This window comes from Canis lupus, chromosome 21 (genome assembly GCF_011100685.1).
Source record: "Canis lupus familiaris isolate Mischka breed German Shepherd chromosome 21, alternate assembly UU_Cfam_GSD_1.0, whole genome shotgun sequence".
NCBI lineage: Eukaryota > Metazoa > Chordata > Mammalia > Carnivora > Canidae > Canis > Canis lupus.
Window position 1 is genome coordinate 23,105,542 of NC_049242.1, and position 21,882 is coordinate 23,127,423.

Consider the following 21,882-nt stretch of genomic DNA (forward strand, 5'->3'; position numbering starts at 1 on the left):
CAGGCAGGGATCACCTCCCTGCAAGAGCAGAGATGTCAGGGAAGAAGATGTTCCAGCTAGATTTTAACAGCTTTGTTGAGATATAATTTACATAAGATAAAATTCACTCCTTTTAGGCGCACAGTTTGGTGAGATTTGATCAATGAATACAGTGGTACGACCATCTCTGACCAACAGTTTTAGAGGGCTGCCATTTCCTCGTGTTCATTTACAATCAATCCATCCTCTTGCTGTAGGCCTAAGCAGCCACTGTTCTTGCTGTTTCTGCAGTTTCCCTTTTCTAGAAATCTTTTGTAAATGGAATCATATAATATGTAGTGTTCTCTGTCTGGTTTCTTTGATTTAGCCTGACGTTTTTGAGATTCATCCATATTGGTTCATTCCCTTTTACTGCTGAGTATTATCCATTCTATGGAAAATAGAATCATTATCCATTTTGTTTATTCCATTAGTTCGTGAACATTTGGGTTATTTCCAGCTTTTGGGCTCCCATGAATAATGCTGTTACTAACATTCATGTATAAGTTGTTTGTAGATGCATATTTTCATTTCTCTTTGATACTTAGGAGTAGAATTGCTGGATCAAATTGTAGTGTACGGTTAACTTAAAAATAATTTTTTTCCCAAAGGAGCTGTACTGTTTTACATTCCCATCAGCAATGTAGGTGAGTTCGATTGCTCCACATTTTTGACAACATTTAGCATTGTCAGTGTGCTTTATTTTAACCATTTTTGTGAGTATGTGGTAGTATCTTACTGTAGTTTTAATTTGTATTTCCCTAATGACTAGTGGTGTTTACAATCTTTTCATGTGCTCATTTGCCATTATATATCTTCTTTCGTAAAGTGTCTATTAATATTTTTCCCATTTTTTTATTTTTCTCATTTTTAAATTGGAATATCTTCTCATTGAGTTTTAAGAGATCTTTATATATTCTGAATACAAATCCTTGCAAATATTTTCTTTCAGACTATGGTTGTCTTTACCTTGTCTTAATGATATCTTTTGAAGAGTAAGCAGTTTAATTTTGATGAACTTTTTCTTTTCTTTTATTGTTTTGGGGTTTTGTGTCATATCTAAGAAGTCTTTGCCTACTCCAAGGTCACAAAGATTTTCCTCTATGTCTTTCTTAGAAGTTGCATGGTGTGGGCAGCCCCAGTGGCACAGCGGTTTAGCGCCTGGAGACCGGGGATCGAGTCCCACGTCAGGCTCACTGCATGGAGCCTACTTCTCCCTCTGCCTGTGTCTCTGCCTCTCTCTCTCTGAATAAATAAATAAAATAATCTTTAAAAAAAAGTTGCATGGTGTTAGGGTTTACACTTAGGTCTATAGTCCATTTCTAATAAATTTTTTGTGTATTGTGTAAGATAATGGTTGAGATTCATTTTCTTTTCACATAGATATCCACTTTTTCTAGCACATTTGTTGGAAACACTATCATTTTCTCCATTGAATTACCTTAGAACATTTTTCAAAAATAAATAAACCACATTTGTGAGCAGTGGTATGATGGTAAATGTTTAACTAACTAGCTCTCTGGAAAAAAGGAGGGGCCTGATTTGTAGTTTTGGCCAATCTCCTGATATTTTCACATAGCTGATTTCAAGCTACCAGTAGTTGAACATTCAGCTCACCAAATTACTGAAAATTTAACAAATTTAATCAGCTTTGTGCACCAGTATAAGCCAGCTTCAGCACACCACTGTATGTAGAAATCTATTTCTGAATTATCTGTTTTGTTCTTAGATCTATGTGTCTATCTTTATGCAGTAACATATTTGATTACTGTAGCTTTATAATAACTTTTGAAATCAGGTAGTATAAATCCTTAGACTTTGTTTCTTTTTCTCAAAATTGTGTTGGCAATTCTAGATCTTTTAAATTTCCATATAAGTTTTAAGATCAGCTTGTCGTTATCTACAAAAGTCCTCCTGGAATTTTGATTAGGATTGCTTTGAATTTATAGATCAATTTCTAGAATTGCTATCTTAACAATATCGACTCTTCCAATTTAAGCATCTCTTAGTGATGCTGTGTAGGTTTCAGTTATAGGCATTGCACTTCTTTTGTTGAACTTGTTGTTAAGTATCTTATTCTTTCTGATGCTATCATGAATAGATTTTAATTTTTTTTTCTTTTGCCAGTATCTGTTACTAGTCTATAGAAAGAAAATTCAGGGTGGCCTGGGTGACTCAGCAGTTTAGCGCCGCCTTCAGCCCACGGCGTGCTCCTGGAGACCTGGGATCGAGCCCCACATCAGGCTCCCTGCATGGAGCCTGCTTCTCCCTCTGCCTTTGTCTCTGCCTCTCTATCTCTGTCTCTCGTAAATAAATAAATAAATAAATATTAAAAAAGAAGCAAATTCTTTTTTTTTTTTTGTATATTGATTATCCAGCAACCTTGCTAAACTCATTCATTTGTTCTAGTACTTTCTGTAGATTCCTGAAGATTTTCTAAATGCAAGATCATATTATATATAAATAATGACTGTCTTACTTCTTCTTTTCTAATCTGTTGCCTTTAATTTCTTTTTCTTGCTTTATTATACTGGCTATGACCTACGGGGCAATGTTGAACAGAAGTGATCAGAGTGGGGGATCCCTTGGTGGCTCAGCGGTTTGGCGCCTGCCTTTGGTCCAGGGCGCGATCCTGGAGTCCAGGGATCAAGTCCCGCATCGGGCTCCTGGCATGGAGCCAGCTTCTCCCTCTGCCTGTGTCTTTGCCTCTGTCTCTCTCTCTCTCTGTCTCTCTGTCTATCATGAATAAATAAATAAAATTTTTAAAAAAAAAAAAAAAGAAGAAGTGATCAGAGTGGACATCCTTGCCTTGTTCCTATCTTGGAAGAAATCATTCAGTCTTTCACTGAATGAATATTCATTCATTGAGTATGATGTTAGAAGGTGTTAGACTTTTGCAAATGTTTTTCTATATTATTAATATGATCTGTGGTTTCTGTCCTTTATTCAATGAAAATGATATACTATATTAACTGATTTTGGAGTGTTAAACCAACCTTGAATCCTGGGATGAATCTCACTGGTTCATGGCATTTAAACCTTTGCGCATATTGCTGGATTTGATTTAATGGGTTTTTGTTAAGGGTTTTAATATTTATATTCATGAGGAATATTGGCCTTTCATTTTCTTGTAATGTCTTTGACTGGCTTGGTATCAGGAAAACACTTGATATTACCCATCTTAAAATGAGTTGGGAAATGTTCTCTTTTCTAAAAGAGTTTGATAGGATTGGTATTTATTATTTCCTTAAGGTTTGATGTAATTCACCAGTGAAACCACCTGGGGCTGGATTTTCTTGTGGAAAGAATTTAAATTACTAATTCAATTTCTTTACTTGATATGTATTTATTCAGTTTTTCTATTTCTTTTTTAGTCAGTTTTGTAATTTTCATCTTTCTAAAAATTTGTTTCATCTATGTTGTCAAATTTATTGACATTGAAGTTGTTCCTAGTATTACCATATAATTGAGTTACATTTTAAAGAATAAATTAGCATGAGTTTCAAAAAGTCATGAAATGTTTTCTTCAGCACCAGCTAGATATGCGAAAAAGATATTTACTAAGCACTTCATAGGCACCAACAAAGAATGAGGAAACGTAAGTTTATTGAACACTACACTAGATGTATCATGCAACATCCTTGGCATTATGTGGAGCTTATCTCATAGGAGTGTACTCCCAGAATTCTAGGTCTACCCCACAGAGGGAGGTAGCACTGTCTCCCACCTTTCAGGGCATTCTCTCATGGTTTCCATTTCCTGCTTAAAGAACCATCTTTCTGCAATTAATGGACACAGATCTTTGGGGACCCAACTAATCAGAAGAGTGCAGCCTTCCCTTTTTAACCTCAGCCAGATAACTATGTGGTCTAGGGGCAAAAACCACGCTAGAACTCCTATGATCAAAAAGCCCAGCTGATAATGGGAAAGTGGGGAGCAGGGCAGAGTGAGGAGGCAGTCATGGTGATTTTCCTATAAGTTTTCATCTAGCTCTTCTTTTTTCTACCGGAGGTGTATTTGTATGTGTACATGTTTTAACTATTACACTCCCTCACTCTTATCCTCCACCTGCCAACTATAGTTTTCTTATTTTGCTCCCTTCTACTTCCATACAGTTCCTAGCATAGTGCCTGGTAAATACGGCAACCTAAATTAATTTGTGTAAAATCACTTTTACTCCTAATTGAGCAGTTTTATTTTTAACTATCTGTCCTCATAATTTTGTACATGTTGTGTACATGTGCTTTCTTTGTGTGAAACACTATTTCCCAGGTGCACTGGGGCTTGTGAGCTGCATGCAGCCTGAGACAGCACTTAGCAGTCACCTGCAGAATCTCCATTTACCTAATGAGGAAACCCAAGCCCTAACACATGTCATAGCTAACTGCTACCCATGTTGGGTTTTTCCATATAAGGGAAAGGACGGATTCTTTTCCACTCATTCTCTGTTCACATTAGATTAGCTTCAAACTTTTCTTTACATACAGACATTTATTTGCTTAAGTGCATGCCTTCCTCATTTTAGAAAACTATTATTATGGTGTGCACATGTTTACTGTATATTAATGGATAAGAAGTGTTTCTTAAATAATTACAACATCAGCATTCTCTGTAAGACCCCTTTCTCTCCCTTTCACACAAAAGAAGCTAAAAGACACATGCAAGCATATACACAGGCATAGGTCATAAAGCTCCTCCCTTGACCCAGTCATTTCTGCCAGGATGAAACAGCCTTCTATTCCCCTCTAAAAAGAGAAAGAAGCCGCTCTAACCCTCCTGCAAGCCTCTAGGGTCAGGTGTTCTTTTTTTTTTTTTTTTTAATCTCCAGATCCTACTTCCTTGAACCAGCTCCTGACAATAGCTTGGCAACTGACAGTGTTCATGAACTGTCTCCATCAGATTTCATGGAAGAGACTGCTTCCCTTCTGCAAAAACATTTTAATATAAAAAGTGTAGGCCAATTTTTGAACATAGACTTGATATGTTTCCATGACAATGTAAATTACCTATGAGAATCTGTAGGAAGATTTTAGACCATTAGGACTTAAAAGCACGTTTTTCTTCCTTCATAAAGCAGTTGAAGACTGTTGTTAAAAAATTTGTTGTCAAGAGGATGGGGAAAGAATTTTATTTCCCAAGAACTTAGATACATAATAAATCTGGGCCTTATGGGCAGAGATATGAAATTTATATTTGAGCATAGTTGGCAGTAATCCATTATTCTGAGTCTCTACTTTTGTCAAGAAGTGAATTGTACCAATTAACACATGTAGATGTTCTTCCCAGCAGTAGAATTATTCCCTGTATAATTCCATTTCATCATTTCTGGTAAATGCAAGGCTTTTTCAAGTTAGAAATGAAAGGACTGCCCCTATTCTCTTCTTTGGCAACACTTTCTTTCCAAGGCCAAACCCTCTCACCATTCTGCTGACGCCTGCCCTCCTCCGTCTCCTGGGACCTGGCTTCATCAATCACCCAGCTCCCTGCCTGTCTTCAGTACCCCCCGCTATAATTGCTCTTTCAGTATCTCCCCTTGAATCACCGCAAGAAAATGTGTGTAAGTGGGACAAGTCCTTAAGAAGCGAACATCTGTGCATGGCGGACATTCAGTATTGGAGATTCAATTACTCAGGCATTCACTGAATACTACTTTGTTCAAGTCTGATGTGAAATGCATTCAGAAATAAACCTGGCATTAGAAGCTGCTGCCCAAATTTTGCCCTCTCCTAGCATTGGCATGTTGACTGCAGTGGTCAGAAATGCAACAATGGGGACAGACATTTGATTATGTGGTTGTTTATATCTCCCCACCTGACTACCAGGTCAGTGGAGCCTGTCGTTGCATCTGCCTGTTCATGCTGTATTGCCAGCTCTGGGCCTGGAATGTAGAAGATATTCAATAATTTTTCTTGAACAAACGACTCTCTAATGAAAACTAAATACATTTGTTACAGTTATCCACCATGGGCTTTGTAGTACTGACACAATTGGGCAGGTCCTCCTCAATCAATACAGTCTCATCAACCCTGTGAGGTAGGGCTTGTGTCAGTCCTTTCCAAATGAGCTCCCTGCAGGTCAGAGCAGGTGAGGTCCTGGCCTAAGGGTTAGATCTGGGATTGAGCCCGGGTTTATCTCACTCCAAAGCCTGCGCTCTTGCCAGTGAAGCACCTTCTTTGTCCTGTCCCAGGCTCTATGCTTCTCCACACCTTATTAACCTCTGTCTGCACCTCCCTGAGCCCTGTATATCATTTTCTCCTGAGGGCCTATGTTTCTTTGTTTCTGCTAATGACCACCCTCCACACCCTGAGCAGCTCACCTGCTCTCTGAACCTGCCCCAGACTTAGAGGGCTGCCTGAATTCCCTTTGTCCACTTCTCTGTCTCTATCCTTTAGTGCGCCCTTCAGAATCCTTTTTCCCTCTGTCCCTTTGTCCTATTTACTTGGGGTCACACATGAACAGATCCTGACCTACTAAACCATAGCTGCCTCAGTCATGGCTTACCCTCCCCTGTGGGACACATGCTACACCCATGGCTGGTGTTTGGTAAATGCCAAATGAATAAATGAATGAATGGCCAAGCTGAAATCTGGCTGCATGGACAGGGGAATCCATGGTGGCAGGGGACCATGAACTCATGGCAAGAGGCTCTGGACATGATTGACCTGAAAGTGGGGTCCATATTGCTCTGGGAGGAGCTCACATTTCAACTCTGCTTCTTTGCCAGCTGTTTGGCCTTATGCAAGCCACCTAACCTCTCTGAGCCTTGGTTACCTTCTCTTGGTTATCTTCCCTCGTAAAGGAGGTATAATACTACCTCCTTTCAAAGTTGTTGTAAGGATTATAGAGAATATACTAAAAAAAAAAAAAAAACTGGCAAGCTTATAAAAGGTGTCTGTTGAGTGGTAACTAATTCTTTTTTTGTGGAATATGATTACTTATTGTTTGTGGCTGGGGAAGGTTTTGTGGAGAGTTCAAAGAAAGTTCTAAGTAGCAGAATTTGGTTTTTTCAACTTAATATCTGTCAGAATTACAGTGAACTTATCATGGGACTCACTAACATGGCCTCACATGAAGAGCAGTTGTTTAAGAGCAGGGGCTACCAAACTGCTCCCACAAGGACACATCCCATGGATGCTGCTCACACTGATGCTCACAGTGAAACACCTGCCAGCCCACGGCAGCCAGGGCACAGATGCAGAAAGCTGTAGAAGCTAGCCTGGGAGGGACAATCCAGAAAAAGTTCCTAGGGCCAGTGTAGACCTATGTCAATCCTAATTCTGAAAGCAGGCAGGGGTAGGAGCAAAGAACTCAGGGCTCTGCCATTATATATTCAGGAACCAGACTGTTAACTAGTAAGCCACTTATAAGGGGCTTCAGCAGTACTCTAGTCCTGAAGGGTAGGAGGGAGGTGGGAGGGCCTGGAGCCCTCAGCAGACTGTGGTAGCCACAGCCCCCAGTGTGACCCAGGCCAGCCCTAGGTCTGTGTGGAGAGCCAGAATGGCTCAGAAGTCAGGTCACAGTAACTGGTGGAACCCATGGAAGTGTAAAAGGGTGGAGGAAAGGACAGGAAAGGATATAATGTGGCCTTGATACCAGAAGAGATGGGTGCCATTAACAGAATCAGGAGGGCCTCAGCCCTCCAAGATCCCTTCTCCCCTCAGGTTCTCGTCTCAGTGGGTAGCACAGCCACTTATAAACCAAAATCCTGGAGTCTCTCCAGATTCCCCTTGACCCTGGCCTCCCACAGCTCAGCCGCTTTCAAGTCCTGCCTGCTTCCCTCTTGACTCCAAGCCACTCTGTCCGCACTGCCACTGTCCTGGTTCATATTTCTGTTTTCCTCCCAACTCACTGCTCAGTCTCCTGTCCAGTCTCCCGACTCGCATCTCCCCGTCTGTCCACCATTCACCTGCTGCCAAAGTTCTCTCTCCCCAAACTAATCTGGCCACATTCACCTTTGGCTTGGAACCATTTGGCAACTCCTTGTTATAGTCCAGACCATCCCCTCAGCATGGCTGGCAGGACCTCATGATCTGTCCGGCCTCTGTGCCCTTCCTCACAAGCTTCAACTCAACCACCCTAATTGCCTGCGGAAGGCCATGTATTGGCAGCCTCTTGGCATACCCTTCATTCCACCTAGAACCCTGGCTGGCTCTCTGTCCTATCTCTGACTCCACTCCAGAACCCATATTCTGGACTCCCTCCTGGGCTGGCCTCGGCTGTGTTCCCCACCCCCCCTTCTTATTGCTGTGAATGAATGAATGAATGAATGAGAGAAAGAAATTGAATGATGAAGGAATGAAGACAATTTGGCAGGGGAGACATGATGCTCTGGTTCTAGGGATGTTGAGTTTGAGTTGGTAAAGCCCCTAGATGGGGGTTCAAGCTGCACTGGAAAGGCAAGCCTGAAGCTTGGGTAGGGTCTCTTAAGAAACTCTAGGCTCTCTGCTCACGAATGAGCCAGTTCCCCTCAGGAGGTCAAATGACCAGCAAGCGGCTCAGTGTTACCAAACCAGCTTCATCAACCCAGAGAGCCTCCGAGCTAGAAGGACATGATAAGGACATGGTCTGGTCTGAGTCTTTTTTTTTTTTTTTTTTTTTTGATAGGTGTGGAAACTAAGGCTCAGAGAGAGGAGAGGTCAGCTCGACAGCTTGTTAGAGGCAGTGCTAGGATCCTCGTGACTCTCACAGCTTCAACTCCTTCTGCCCTCCCCTGTGGCCTCCTGTTGGTGCCACTCATCTCTGACCCCCCCAGGAGGGCGTTATCAATGAGGGTGAAGAAGGCCCTGAAAGAACCTAAGCACAACTATGCACAGCCTAACTCTTCCTTTCCTACAACACAGCCTCTCATGGACCCAAATGAGAACAGATCCATTGAATGTCATGCACTCAGCAAACAGGACGGGCCCTATGGCCCCCATCAGCAGCCACATGTTTTTACCCTGTTTTGTACTTTGTCCCCATCTAGTCTCCAGCCCTAGAACAGATCAGGAGCAGCTGATTAGAATCTATGAGATCCTAACAGGAAAAATAAGAACATGGACACACCGACTCAGGAAAAAGCAGCAAATGGTGTGATGGTGTGATTATAGGGTCAGGACCAATAACCATTCACACCAGAGTGGGCGAAGACTCTCCTGCACACACACACACACACACACACACACACACACAACACGAGTCCTGCCAGTGACATCCACATCACGTTCCGGTACATTTTGCTTATTGGTGACCTGCAAGCATTTAGACATCTCATGAGTATTTTCACTGACAGTGATTAAGATTGTTAAATCTCTGGCACTGTAAGAAGTAAGCCATCTGCTATCAAGAGGAGGAATTATCCTTAAGGATTCTGGCTAACAAAGGGTCTCCATCATAACAAGGCAGGGAAGCGGACTGGCATTTATGGTTGGCCACGGCAGACCAGGCACACAGTCTAACACATCTCATTTTCACACTCGCCACCCCACACCCAGCAGGCATTCAATCACAGAGGTTGAACTCATGCATGACGGAATGGACTGAGTGTTTTCAGCCTCATTTTAGATATCACAAAAACGAGGCCCAAAGATTAGAATTGTCTACCCATGATCACACGGTGGTAGCTGGCAGCCTGAGCTCCTCCTCCCTACAAGGGCTATTGCCACAACCTGCATCCACCTGGCAGGAGGGAAACCATGTGCTTCCTGGTGAGGAGACATGAAGTTCACAGTTTGGCCACCCTTGCGTCAGCACCACAAGCACTAACTGAGAGCTTGCTCTGTTTGCAGCCCTGGACCAGGAGCACTGCATCCTTGCACGTAATGTTTCACGTCACTTATGCTTTCTTTGATTCACAGGAATGAATTCAGAGCATGGACGGACATCAAGCCTGTGAAACCGATAAAAGCCAGGCCCCAGTACAAGCCCCCAGATGATAAGATGGCTCATGAGACCAGCTACAGTGCCCAGTTCAAAGGGGAAGCCAATAAGCCGACACCAGCCGACAATAAGGTCATCGATCGCAGAAGAATACGCAGCCTCTACAGCGAACCTTTCAAGGAACCCCCAAAGGTGAGACAGATCTTGTGAAGAACCTTTCAGCCCAACCTAGAACCAAGGGGTTAACTGCAGCAAAGTGTGAGGGCCACTCAGGGGTCCGTCCGGCCTGCCTGGCCAGCCCCCCATGGCTCCCCAGAAAATCCCTCCTCTTCTTGGAAGTGCAAGATGACCAAGGGGCTTCTTAGCAGGAACCTTTGCTAAATTCACAGGGAATGTTAAAAAGGAACAGTGCCTAAAATAAAACAGCTCCAAGACTGGCAGGTGTTCAGAGAACTAGCTTCTGGTTTTGAGAACACCCCCCACCCCCCGCCCCGCCCCAACAAGTGGCAGAGAACCTCGCCTGAGCTCTCAGTTCCTCTTCTTAAAGTAATTGCTTTTGCCCCTATAGGGCTGGCCCTGGAGGCATCTCGCTGGCTTCCTTCCCACCCTGCCCCTGCCACATTCTCAGCTCCAATCCATGGATGCATCCTTGCTCCCTTTTCTTCCTTTTCCTCCATAAATACTGTGCACCATCGGTTCCCAGTCTGTAGCAGCACACCTGTCACATCAGCTGCAAGATGCCTTCCGGGTAATTTGTTACGATAATAAACAGTTTGTAAGTGATTTACATTTCTAAGTAACTTCCAAGGGATTCAGGGATTTCCACATAATAACACTACTTTGCCTTATTCACATCCCAGTCCACACTCCTGAGGGGGAGAATCCAGTTGGAGACTCAGCTGGAAGCAGGAATCATAAATGCCACAGCTGCTTCTGTGAAGCCCAGCCACATGGAATTGTGCAAATAGCTACTTTTTATCTATAAGAGCAGGGGAAGTGTGAGATCCTTTCCTCTGCTCTTGTTGGAAAGTCTTGCACTGGAGTAGTTTGCTATTTGTCCCAGGACTGATTCACAGGTAAAATAGGTCACCAACCCAATTTGCCTGGACTCTTCCACTTGTAGCTCTGTTCCATGGAAGCCCTTGGTCCCCGGGGCAAACCAGGATGACTGGTCATGTTACATACAGGTCAGAGGTGACCGAAAAGCCCTGGATCTCACTGAGTGAGTGCCTAGCCTGTGAGGGCCAACATCATCTCTGTCCATCCTCCACAAATAAGATGGGGCCCAGGACATAGTCTTCACACAAATGAAGACCGAAGGGGAGGAAGGAGGGAAGTTTGGAGAAAGTGAACCCAGAGATAGAGGGTATGTGGAGGGGACCATACCCAGTGGCCCCAGAGTTCTCGGGAAAGAGAGGGCCAGGCCATCTCCTGGGAGTGGCGGGCAGTGCGGAAGGCCTCGCTGAGATGAGTCGGCCTGGCCCATTTCTCCACACGAGCTCACCTTCCGGGAGACAGAAAAGGAGGAAAGACCAGCTTATATGGTGGTGACGGCTTCCCCCTTCAAATCTTAGCATCTTCTATCCACACAGGTGTATTTCTTATTAATACCTGTCCGTCATGGGTGGCCACAGCCCCACGCCTCACCGCCTCTGCGGTCTGGGCCTCTCATGGCTGAGGAGAGCAGAACAGTTTCCACTGGAGGTGACCCCTATCCCTTCTGCTCACATTTCATTGACTAAAGCAAATCCCAGGCCTGCCCGAGTGGAACAGACTGATGCGGTATATACTCTTCCCACAGGGAGGGGCAGCAGCTAGAGCAAAAGAGTAACCTCATCCGCCACAGTGGTGACAGCCCCAGGCCGGGGAGCCAACGTGGCCGGGAGCGTGTGGCCAAAATAACTCAGCAGCCGGTCCAGGCGGGAGCGGCCAGATGAGCCGTGTCCCTGAACGTACTTTCCACGCAGCGCTCCCTCAATGTCAAGTGGCATCGTTACAGTTCCCATTTAGCTAATCGTGTCTTCTCTCTAACTTCTCTCTCCCATTCCCTCCCTCTTTTTGTGTTTCCGTACTTGCGGTCTGTCTGTCCGTCTCTCCGAGCAGGTGGAAAAACCTAGCGTTCAGAGTTCCAAACCAAAAAAGACCTCAGCGACCCATAAGCCCCCGAGGAAGGCCAAAGACAAGCAGGTGGTGTCGGGCCGGGCCTCCAAGAAAAAGAGCGCAGAGGGCCCCAGCGCCACCCAACCCGACGACAAGGAGCAAAGTAAAGAGATGAACAATAAACTGGCTGAGGCTAAAGAGTAAATTTCACTGCACTTTCCTTTTATTCTTCTCCCCCCCCCCTTTTTTTTTAAACCAACCAACCAACAAAAAAGGCCACAAAATTGCTTAGAGGCTTCTCCTCTGCCTTGGTCCTGAGTGTTCCAGGAGCTCTTGGGTTTGGTTTCATAGACGGAGCGCATGCCTCGTCCTCCAAATCTAGACTGGCCGGGCTAAGTGCGGCTCGGGCGTCCATGCCGCGGGGGCCCCCCGGAACACCAGGAACCCCGGGAAGCGTTGTTCACTGGTTGTGCCTCCCACAGCAGGTGGGACTGCTCGCTGGCTGGTGAGGGAGGCAGGTGGGCCTTAGTGCAGAGGCGCTTCCTCACGGCCGGAAGAGTCCCAGTGGCACCTGGGCATGCCCGTAGGGTGCCCTCCTCTTCTCCCCCCACCCCAGGTCTGTGTCAGTGATCCATTCTGAACCTTAGGTAAATGCGTTCTTTTCCAAAATTCAAACGGTTATCACGAGCTAGAGAAGCTCGCCTTCGGGGCTTCGGTGATTGACAACATTTCTGGAAATATCAAGAAAGCAAAAAACCTTGGCCTTAATGTCCATAAAGTGAATTGTGTCTGTTAAGTTTAAGTGATTTTTTTTTCTAGGCTTTTCTGTTAGAAACGTGGGACTGCGTTTAGTTTCCTATCAGTGGGCTTTGCGTTGTACTCTAAGTCCTAGATATGCCCCTGGTGACTAAAGGCAGGCCAGGGTGAGAAGGTTAGGTGTTTGAAGTGCATTTTAGATATAATGGGAAGATGAAAACAACGAGGAGATTGTTCTCTGTTTACCCTCAGCCCATCCAGTGCTACCAATTTTGCAGAGCAACTGGTTACAAATGACTGAGGCAGAGAAAGTTCAGGGGGTAGGGGTAGTGTATTTAGAATGTGGCTTCCTTGCTTCTGAGAAACACAAGGTGGGAAGTAGGATGTAGTAACAAGTGTGGCGATGTTCACTCTCCCTCCCTGAGCTGTGTTTGCTCTGTTCCTTGGAGAGGACAGAGGATTCTGGGCTTCAGGTTAGTGGAGGAGTCTGTGGCTTAGCTAAAGATTAGGAGAGTTCCCTACTAAGTGATTAGCAAGAATTTTTGACCTCACTGATGAATATGAAGCAGCTCTCGCTGTATCGTGTTTCGCGTGTCTGTGTGGCCAGCGCCCCCTGGGGTGGCAAGTGGCACCTTAGTTGTGCTAGCGTTGTGTTGTAGGCATTAGTCAGAGAGTTGTAAAAAGACCCCTAGTGCTCACAAGGGAACCCAAAATACCTACCAGAAAAATTGCATTTGCAAACCTTGTGACATGTCCATTGCTCGGTATGCTTTGTTACTCCTGTGCTTTAAGTCCTTACCGTTGCCAACACCGTGACGTGGCTGGGCTGTCGTCTGGTGCCACGCCTCTGCTGTGGAAGGACATTGGTGGTGAGCAGGGTCCCGGAGCTCCTCACCGCCGCAATCCCTTTCAGTCCTCGTGGTGTGGAGGACGCAGGGCCTCCACCAGGCCTCTCCTGTTCTGACCATTCAAGCAGCAAAGTCTCTGTTTACACCATTCTGTTGGTCACCTTGGGGCTGATTGAGAAGTCTTTTGCAGATTCATTGAGTGTGTGCTTTGTGGGCCACATCTGTTAAGAGAACAAGACTCCTGGAAATGAGGTGCTCAGCCAGGCCCACTGTCATCTTCCTTTCTATCTCAGGGTGTGGAACTGAGATGAAGCTTCACAGCAGTTGGAAAATATTAGGGAGTTTCAGTGTTTGTGCATCATGAATTTTGAAGCCTGTCTGGAAATGACCAGAGCAGATCTGAGTACTGATCCTAGCTATTTGCTAGCTAACCTTAACATTAACCAGAGAGCTCTGTCAACATGATCTTAACTTTACCCAGATAATTTGCCAATGTATGTTCATTCCCTCAAGGTGTGGCATTAGTCAGGCATGTTCATGTTAGCCACAATCTGGATTTCTCCATAGAACAGTCATATATGCTTTGCAGATCAAGTAAATCAAAACTTCCGATGCCCAGAGGAATAGTGGTTCCACCTTTGAGTACTGATTGCCTGTGTGCCAGACGCCATGCTAGACGTGCTGGGTACCATACATAAATCCGTCCCCACAGCAGCACAACCAGAAGAATACTTAGGACTTGATCTCTGTGTCTGAGTCAAGTTTGTTTGCCCAAATTGTAGCTTCCCACCCTCCTTGCAGCCCCAGGCACTGAATTTCCAACCCCGGTCCCCTTGCAGCTTCAGATGTGACCTAATGTCTTTCCAACCCTTCAGGCTCCCCGTCTTTTTAACTCCCACAACTGAGAAAACTCTGATTTGTAGTCCACTTTGACTCTTGAATGTGTCACTTCATGGCTAGAAACTTCTTTGATTTCTACTGTTTACAAATAAAACTCAGCCAGTCTCATTCTGTATCCCAAACATACTGATCGAAACTGATTCTGGTTTCACAAAACAGTGTTTCGGTTTTGCCTTTCTGAAGATGACCAAGCTTCCAATGCCTGTCTCTCCCTTTCCGTAATCTCCCTACCGATTCCTGAGCTCCCCTGGCAAGAGAGCGAGGCCTGAAGCTTTCCTATTGTCTGCTTCGCTTGCCTGCAAAAATAATCCCTAAGGCTGTGTGTTGGCTCCCCCAAGTGTTTCGTTATCTGCTGGTGCTTCCAACAGGTCCGTTCTACCTTTGCCTCTCCAAGGCAGACAGGAAGTGTCTAATTACGATTTTGTGGCCTGGATTTTGTTGCATACCACAGATTGTCTATGTAATGTGTAGCGCACACCTCTCTTGGTGCTAATTCATTCCTGCTGTTAGTAAGAAAATGACGACAAATATTCATGTATAGCCAATTGATTGTGACGTGCTTGTGGTCTGTGCTTGCTCAGAAACAAACAAACAAACAAACAAACAAACAGTTTTTTTTTTCCAATTACAAATAAATGCTAAAGACGAACACCACTTTCTTGATCTTATTTCCTTGGTAAGGCCCAGCTGAGAGCTGAGTAGGTGAAGGAATCAACCTTTGCCATTTGAGCCACTCTCCACGAGATGAGCTGTACCCTACAGTTTTTCTGGGGTTCTCCATAATGCAGCTTGACTCTTTTAGATTGCCTCTCAGATACTAATTGCAAGCAGTCAGAGCTAAGTGTTGGGAAAGGCGAAGATGGACCGAGAGACCCACTGGCCAACAAGGTAGTGTAACGTTTTGATCCCATGTTGCTGGGGATGAGTGACTGCCTGCACCCAGCACTGCGTCGCCACGCTGGGAGGCCGGGCCCTCATTCTCCACCCCCTTCCCCGTCAACCTGCGGGTTTCCTCTGATAACTGTGAAGTTTCCACCCTCTAGGGACTGGCTCACTGTGTGGGTTATGGGGGCAACCGTCTTGTGTGTGGCTAACACCGGGGAGTGGAAATAGCCAGAAGGAAAGTTCAAGTAGGTAACAGCAGACCAGGTAGCTGGTTGCTCACAGGAGGGACAGGTTTCTTCCTACCAGGCATGGGGAATCAGAAGGCTTCACTGGGGAGGGAACCTTGGAGGATGGGTGGTTTGTGGGTGTGCAGGGCACATGGGGCAGCCCTACAGATGTGGGAGGGGGCCTCAGAGCTAGGGCCAGGTTTGACCGCTTGGATATCCTTCTACTAAAGTGGGAGACAACAGGTTATATACTTGCGGTATGGGACCCCTCTTCCTCTTACTAACATATGTTGATTGAATACCTAATGTGTGCTGGGGCACCAGGGAACCAGGATGATTGAGACCCCACCTCTGGTCACTGTGGGGCATGAAGGAGGAGCCTGTTCTAGCTGGTTCCATGGATCAGGGACAACTTCAGTGGATGAGCAGGTGGTGACCAGGTGAACAGAGTCTGGGGTGGCCAAGGCGTGCCAGACAAAAGGAGCTGCAAGAGCAAATGTGTGGAGGGGCCCAACACCAGGTGAGCTCAGGTGCTGGGGGAGCAGCTCACTCAGGGAGGGTCGAGGCAAGGGCCGTAAAGTGCAGAGACCGTCAGGGAGAGTGGCACGTGAATGGGCGTTTACTAACGGGGATCTCCATTCCATACATGCAGACCGCACCCCCCCACCTTTGCATGCTCTCCGCCATCATGCTTCCTGCCCTTACCCACAGAGCGGACAACAACCACGGGTCCTCTCTTGCTTTAGGCTAGGAGCTCTGGGCTGGGACTTTTATTCTATTACCGGCCCCCAATTTCTGGGTTTTGGGGAGAAGCCATGGTGGGAATCAATCAAGGGTCGTATATTTGAAAACCCACAATATATTTGTTTTCCAGATGAACAGGAAGCATTCCACCCACCTGCTTCTGTACAAGGCAGAGAACACAAAATTGTATTTAATAAATAAAACATACATAAAGGTACATTATTCAGCTCTTTTGTGATCAGTTAAGAGTTGCTTTGGTCAAAACCAGGGATCGAGAGAGGTAGAAAGACAGGAGAAAAACAACGGGTAGAAATAGAGACAGAGAGGGGGAAAGACCCACAGAAAGACACACATCTGAGGACACTGATAATAAGCTGAGAGAAGGTGAGATGTACTCAGAATCAGGGAGGGGGCATGGACCCAGCAGCAGAGGAGGCAGGAAGCTGGAGAGGCTTCATCTGTGTGCCCCGGGATCAAGGCCTCACCCAGAGCCTCAGCCTCTCCGAGCTGCCCCAAGCCCGGGAGGCAAATCTATAACCCATTACTGGTGTCACCTCTCCAAACAGCTAACCAAATTAAAACCAGCCCTCTAGTTTTAAAATAGGTCATTATTACTAAGTTAGTTATAAGTATATCGTAATTCTTCCTTACAGTTTGTGTGTTCTTAGGAAATCCTTCCCTCAGTTTTTGTTTGTTTTGGTTTGGTTTTTTGCACTAGGGTTTAAAACTTTATAACCTGCTTCTCCTAGATCTGGGGAGCATCAAGGCCCACTTCACAAAGGTTAGCAACTCCCTTAAAGTGTCAACGTGGTTTCAAGATCCTTTTCCTGCTAAAATGTCTCAAAGCAGTTGGCATTTTCAGGACCACAGATACAAGTTTCTTTCAGCTTATAGCCTGTGGACTATCCACGGTTACAGCAGGACCCTACCCCAGCTCCACCTGAGGCCCCAGAGGAGAGACCACTGTCTCAAAGGGATGGAACCTTTCTTAGGCTCCACTTTTACAGAGGCAGGCACATAGCCCAAACCTCCTCCATCCCACTGCCATTTGATGCCCAGATCCTCAGAACACCTAGACCATCCCAGAATACCTATAATAGTAGAACCAGCATCATTACACACCTTATTATGTGAACAGGTTCACATGGGCAGTGCATTTAGGCATTAACAAGGTTCTCGGATGGCATCATTGCCAGCTGTGTAACCCTGTGTCCTTCCCTAAGTACTGTCAGCCCTGGTGTTCTCCTCTGAAAATGGGGACACTGACCCCCACCTCAGAGGTGAGGACTGCGGGTAGAAAGACATGATGTCTATAGGGAACCCACGACGGACACTAGATGAAGATCATTTCAGGCCCTCTTCCTTCTTTTTACAGTCCTCAACAGGTCCGAGTTCACTGTCTCTGACGGAGAGTTAGCTTTAGGTAATCTCAGATAATCCCGGAGGCTGACTGAGGCAAACACTCCACTGGAGAAGAAGGCTTTCAAAGAATTCTAGCTACTGAATCACCTTGTGTCCATGGACCTATCAATTACATCTTAACAATTTACATTTATTTATTGACTGCCCACAAAGCATTTCTCTCTGTGCCATTCTAGTAACCCCTCCTAGTGTGGACAAGGAGGGGAAGCTCAGAGAGGAGGGGCATCTGCGTGGAGCCTGAGTCTTCTGCTCCTAGGCCTGCACTGCTTCCCTCCCTCACCTGAGGGAGGCTGGGGCTGGCCTGAAGTCCCAGCCTTCAGACATCAGAATCATCAGCCTTCAGACAAGTTGGATTCTTAACTAAAGCTGCACCCACACCCCACAGGGCCTTGGTCTAGTCAGGACACTGCAAGCCCTCCAGTAGGCTTACCTAAGATCTTCTTTAAATCTTGGGACCCCGATGCAAGTGGGGAGAGTTAAGAATTCCATCAGGTCTCTACACACAACTGACTCAAACATCCTGCCTGAGCCGACCAACTGTCTCAGCCAGATATATAGGTTTTCTCCTTTGGCTACTAAATTAACTGGTCAGGTAACTAGAACACATGGTTACTGGACACAGAATGATCTAACAAATTTTTCATTCATAAGAAATCTATTTGGTACTGGAGATACCGAGAGAAAACTGACATCCATTTCCTGAGGCATTGGATCAGAGACCACCATTCTGTGCTGCTTCCTTCAAACAGCAGAACCGAGCTTAACTCTTTGTCCTTTGTCCTCATACAAATGGTCCTCAATTGCTTGTTGACTTGACATGGTCTATGACAATCTCAACTCAGACATCTTATCCGGGGCCAAGGGAGCTTCAGATGCTGGGGTAAATAAATTCCTGCCGCTGCTGCTGGTTTAAGCTGCCAGAGGGATCTTTAGAACATGCAAATCTGACCATGTCACACTCTGCCTTCAACCACCCATGGGCTCCTTGCGGCCCGCAGAAGTTTACTGTCCCCTCAGTGCACCATGCTGCTTCTCACCTCCATGCCTTCCCCCACGCCGCCCCGCCTGCTCCGATTGCCCTCCTCCTGCTTCTCCACCTGGCTAACTCATCCTTCGAGACTCCGCTCAGGAGACCGCTCCAGGAAGCCTTTCCCGCACCTCCCAGGCTGGGTAAGATGCTCCCTGTGTGTGTCTTCATCACAGAACTCACCACATAAACTTCCACCTGCTCGTGTGTGTGTATGTGTGTATGTGTGTTCCCCACCCTCCCTCCAACTAGACTGTGCTCCCCCAGGGCCAGGACCAGCTCCTTCTGCTCACCTTTGTAGCCCTAGCTGCTGGCCCGATGCCTACCTCAGAGAATGTCTTCTAAATTGTTTGTTGAATGAATAATGAGTGAGTGAGTGAATGATGAGATGCACCATCTGCCTCCATATTCATCACGGCGCCTCCACACGGCTTTGTTCTACCTAATAACTGCCTCTGCTTCACACTTCAAGAGAGGTCACGGCACAGATCACAGAGCAGTCAATGTCTGGTTTTACAATGGCCAGCCTGCCTCTGTTCTTTATGCAGCCACTTTTTCTAACCAGTCCTGACTTCAAAAAAAGCAAAGACTCTTGGTTACAAGGTAATCTTAAAAGGTTGGTTAATCCCACCCCCTGCCCAGTGTAGATCTCCTAACTTCATGATGGCAGAGAGGCATCTCCCTGGGGAGGTCTCTTAGAAAGGAGGCCTGGGAATTTGAGCCAACAGGCCTGGTTTTAAATCCAAGCTCTACTATTTACTAGCTGTGTGACCTTGGCTGAGTCTCTTAATCTCTTTGAGCTCCAAAGAGATAGCAGTAATACAAGTATCTATCACTGTCCAAATCCGTTTGGTTCCCAAACCCAAAAAGTAGGAGTTAGGTCAGCAAGGGACATAGTATTATTTGAAGCTTTTGATTCCAGACTTTAGCAGGTAGGAAGAGTTCTAACAGCTAGCTGATCCGCAGGACTGTCTGTTATGAGGGCCCAGTGAGGGCAAAAGCCCACTGTCAACTACAAAGTGGAATATCCTTTCCTGGATGGTTTTGCTGACTCCGGGTCCCAACAGCATGGTGGCATGTGGATTTACATGTGGTAAATCCACTAACCCTGTCACACAACAGCCTGAGATAGAGCCCACCTAGGGGTTGGTCCTTGCTACCCTCCTACCCCCAGCCCTTTCCCGGCCTGCCCTCTCCGTGCACACCCTGTAATCACCCGGTTCAGATTCCATTTCTGCAATTACACATTCATTTTAATTGAGCCCCTCTGGACACATGAAACCAATTTTGATTAATTGCTCAAGATCTCATCCTTTGCATTAGATGGAGTGGGAAGAAAGGACAAAAATTGATTTGCAAGTTCCTGGGAGCACAGAGCTAGAAGAACTGAGCCTCTACTGCCTGGTTGCCTTAGTTCAGCACTTTACATTTTGAAAAGGGTCATTAGCAGGATTATCAGATTCTTGGCAGCCCATTGAGACAGGCAGCTCTGCCTTTGACTTTGCCTTCTTGGCGTTAAACCAACTGAGGATACGTTTTGAAATTCTTATTATACAACTGGGAATCTGTTTAGTTTTTCTTAGGTTATATTTAGAAAAGATGGTTTAACAGCGCAACAACACAGGGCAGAAAACCTAGTCATCTAGCATGCCCCATGCGACCATCTCCCTGGGCTTCACAACATCGCATCTGCCTGCAGGGAACCTAGAGTGATGGCGAGAACTCTGAGCTAGGAATCTGCGGGGTCGCGGTTCCACGCTGGTAAGATGCAGAGTTGGCACAGCCTCCAGGAAGGAAAAGAACATTTATTTGGCCTTCACACCCTTGCCCTCACTGAACCCTCACATAAAGGCTAGAGAGTTTGGAAGTCTTTACAGATAAAGAAATCAAGACTTAGTGATTAAATGACAGAGTCACACAACTTGTAAGTGGTGGGCCAGGATTGGAAGCCAAGTTTGGGTTACTAAAACCCACTCTTTGTCCAGCTCTTGGGACTATCTCTAGGATTTCAGTTGTGAAGATGTGTGTCATCGGCTTCTTTGTCCTGTCCTGTCCCTGCTCCAAATCCTTCAAGGACTCTGGGTGCTCTCATCATCCATAGAAAATGAGTCAGATGAAGGAAGGTCACAGATGCTGTTTGATCAGCACAGTCACTACCCCTACCCACTCTCTGCATGGTAAGCCCCCATCCCCATCCCTAATTAAGCCTTGTGGTGGCAGCATTATTCCTACCTGTGGTCCTAGCTGTTCCCTCTGTGCTGATGTGCCACATCTGGGTGGACTCTGTGGGGCTCTAAGCTGGTAGGCGGATTGACAGCCGTACAGGTAGGGCCTACAGGTATGGATGTAGATGGGTACTCTTAGGCCAAGGTGCTGCTGCTTTCTGGGACTATCTCCTCCTTTTTTTTTTTCTTAAGATTTTATTTATTTATTCATGAGAGACACAGAAAGAGAGGCAGAGACACAGGCAGAGGGAGAAGAAATAGGCTCCCTGCAGGAGCCTAATATGGGACTGGATCCTGAGACTCCAGGATCATGACCTGAACCAAAGGCAGAAGGTCAACCGCTGAGGCACCCAGGTATCCCCTGGGACTATCTTCTTTACAGGGTCTGCTGAATACCAGGTGGTAAGCCTGGGGGAGTCCTTGTTAGTGGATGCTGGAGGGGCTTGAGGTGAAGGGGGCCTGGGGGCCTAGCCCCCAGAGAAGCAACTCTCTCAGGAGGTGCAGTTGGGAGCTTAGGCCTGGGGACCTGCAGAGGTCAGTGGCTCCAGCCTCCTGCACCAGGCCTGTTCAGACCTCTGTGGAGGAGTGTGGAATCTCTCTAGTTGGTGTCCCATCCCTCAGGGATATTGTTGTAGAGAGGAAAGAGCTTGATTCAAGTCTGTCCTCCTGGGTAAAAGTCTCAACGTCGCCACAGACTCACTCTGTGACCTTAGGCAACCCCTTCCCCTTTCTGAACCTTGTTTCCACCCACAGCTGGAAAATGAGGGATGCCGGGGCCACCCACACACACACCTCCCACCTGCCTGGCCCACAGGGCTGCTGTGAGAATACAATGTGCCACCTTGTATGGCAAGCCCTGCTCGAAAACCATA

General features: G+C 46.2%; 1 protein-coding gene across 16 annotated transcripts in view; it reads left to right on the forward strand.

Annotated features, from left to right (window-relative positions):
* The window catches only part of MAP6 (microtubule associated protein 6), a 68,517-nt gene that overhangs the window by 37,562 nt on the left and 9,073 nt on the right, over positions 1–21,882 (forward strand). For 14 of the 16 annotated variants that reach the window (XM_038568584.1, XM_038568598.1, XM_038568589.1 and 11 more), the window contains 2 exons: positions 9,855–10,068; positions 11,980–12,176. In XM_038568584.1, the coding sequence (XP_038424512.1) occupies positions 9,855–10,068; positions 11,980–12,176 (411 nt within the window). Of the gene's footprint in view, positions 1–1,581; positions 1,706–9,854; positions 10,069–11,979; positions 15,130–21,882 lie in introns of those variants that run through there. The other 2 variants (XM_038568599.1, XM_038568596.1) reach the window with 2 other exon arrangements.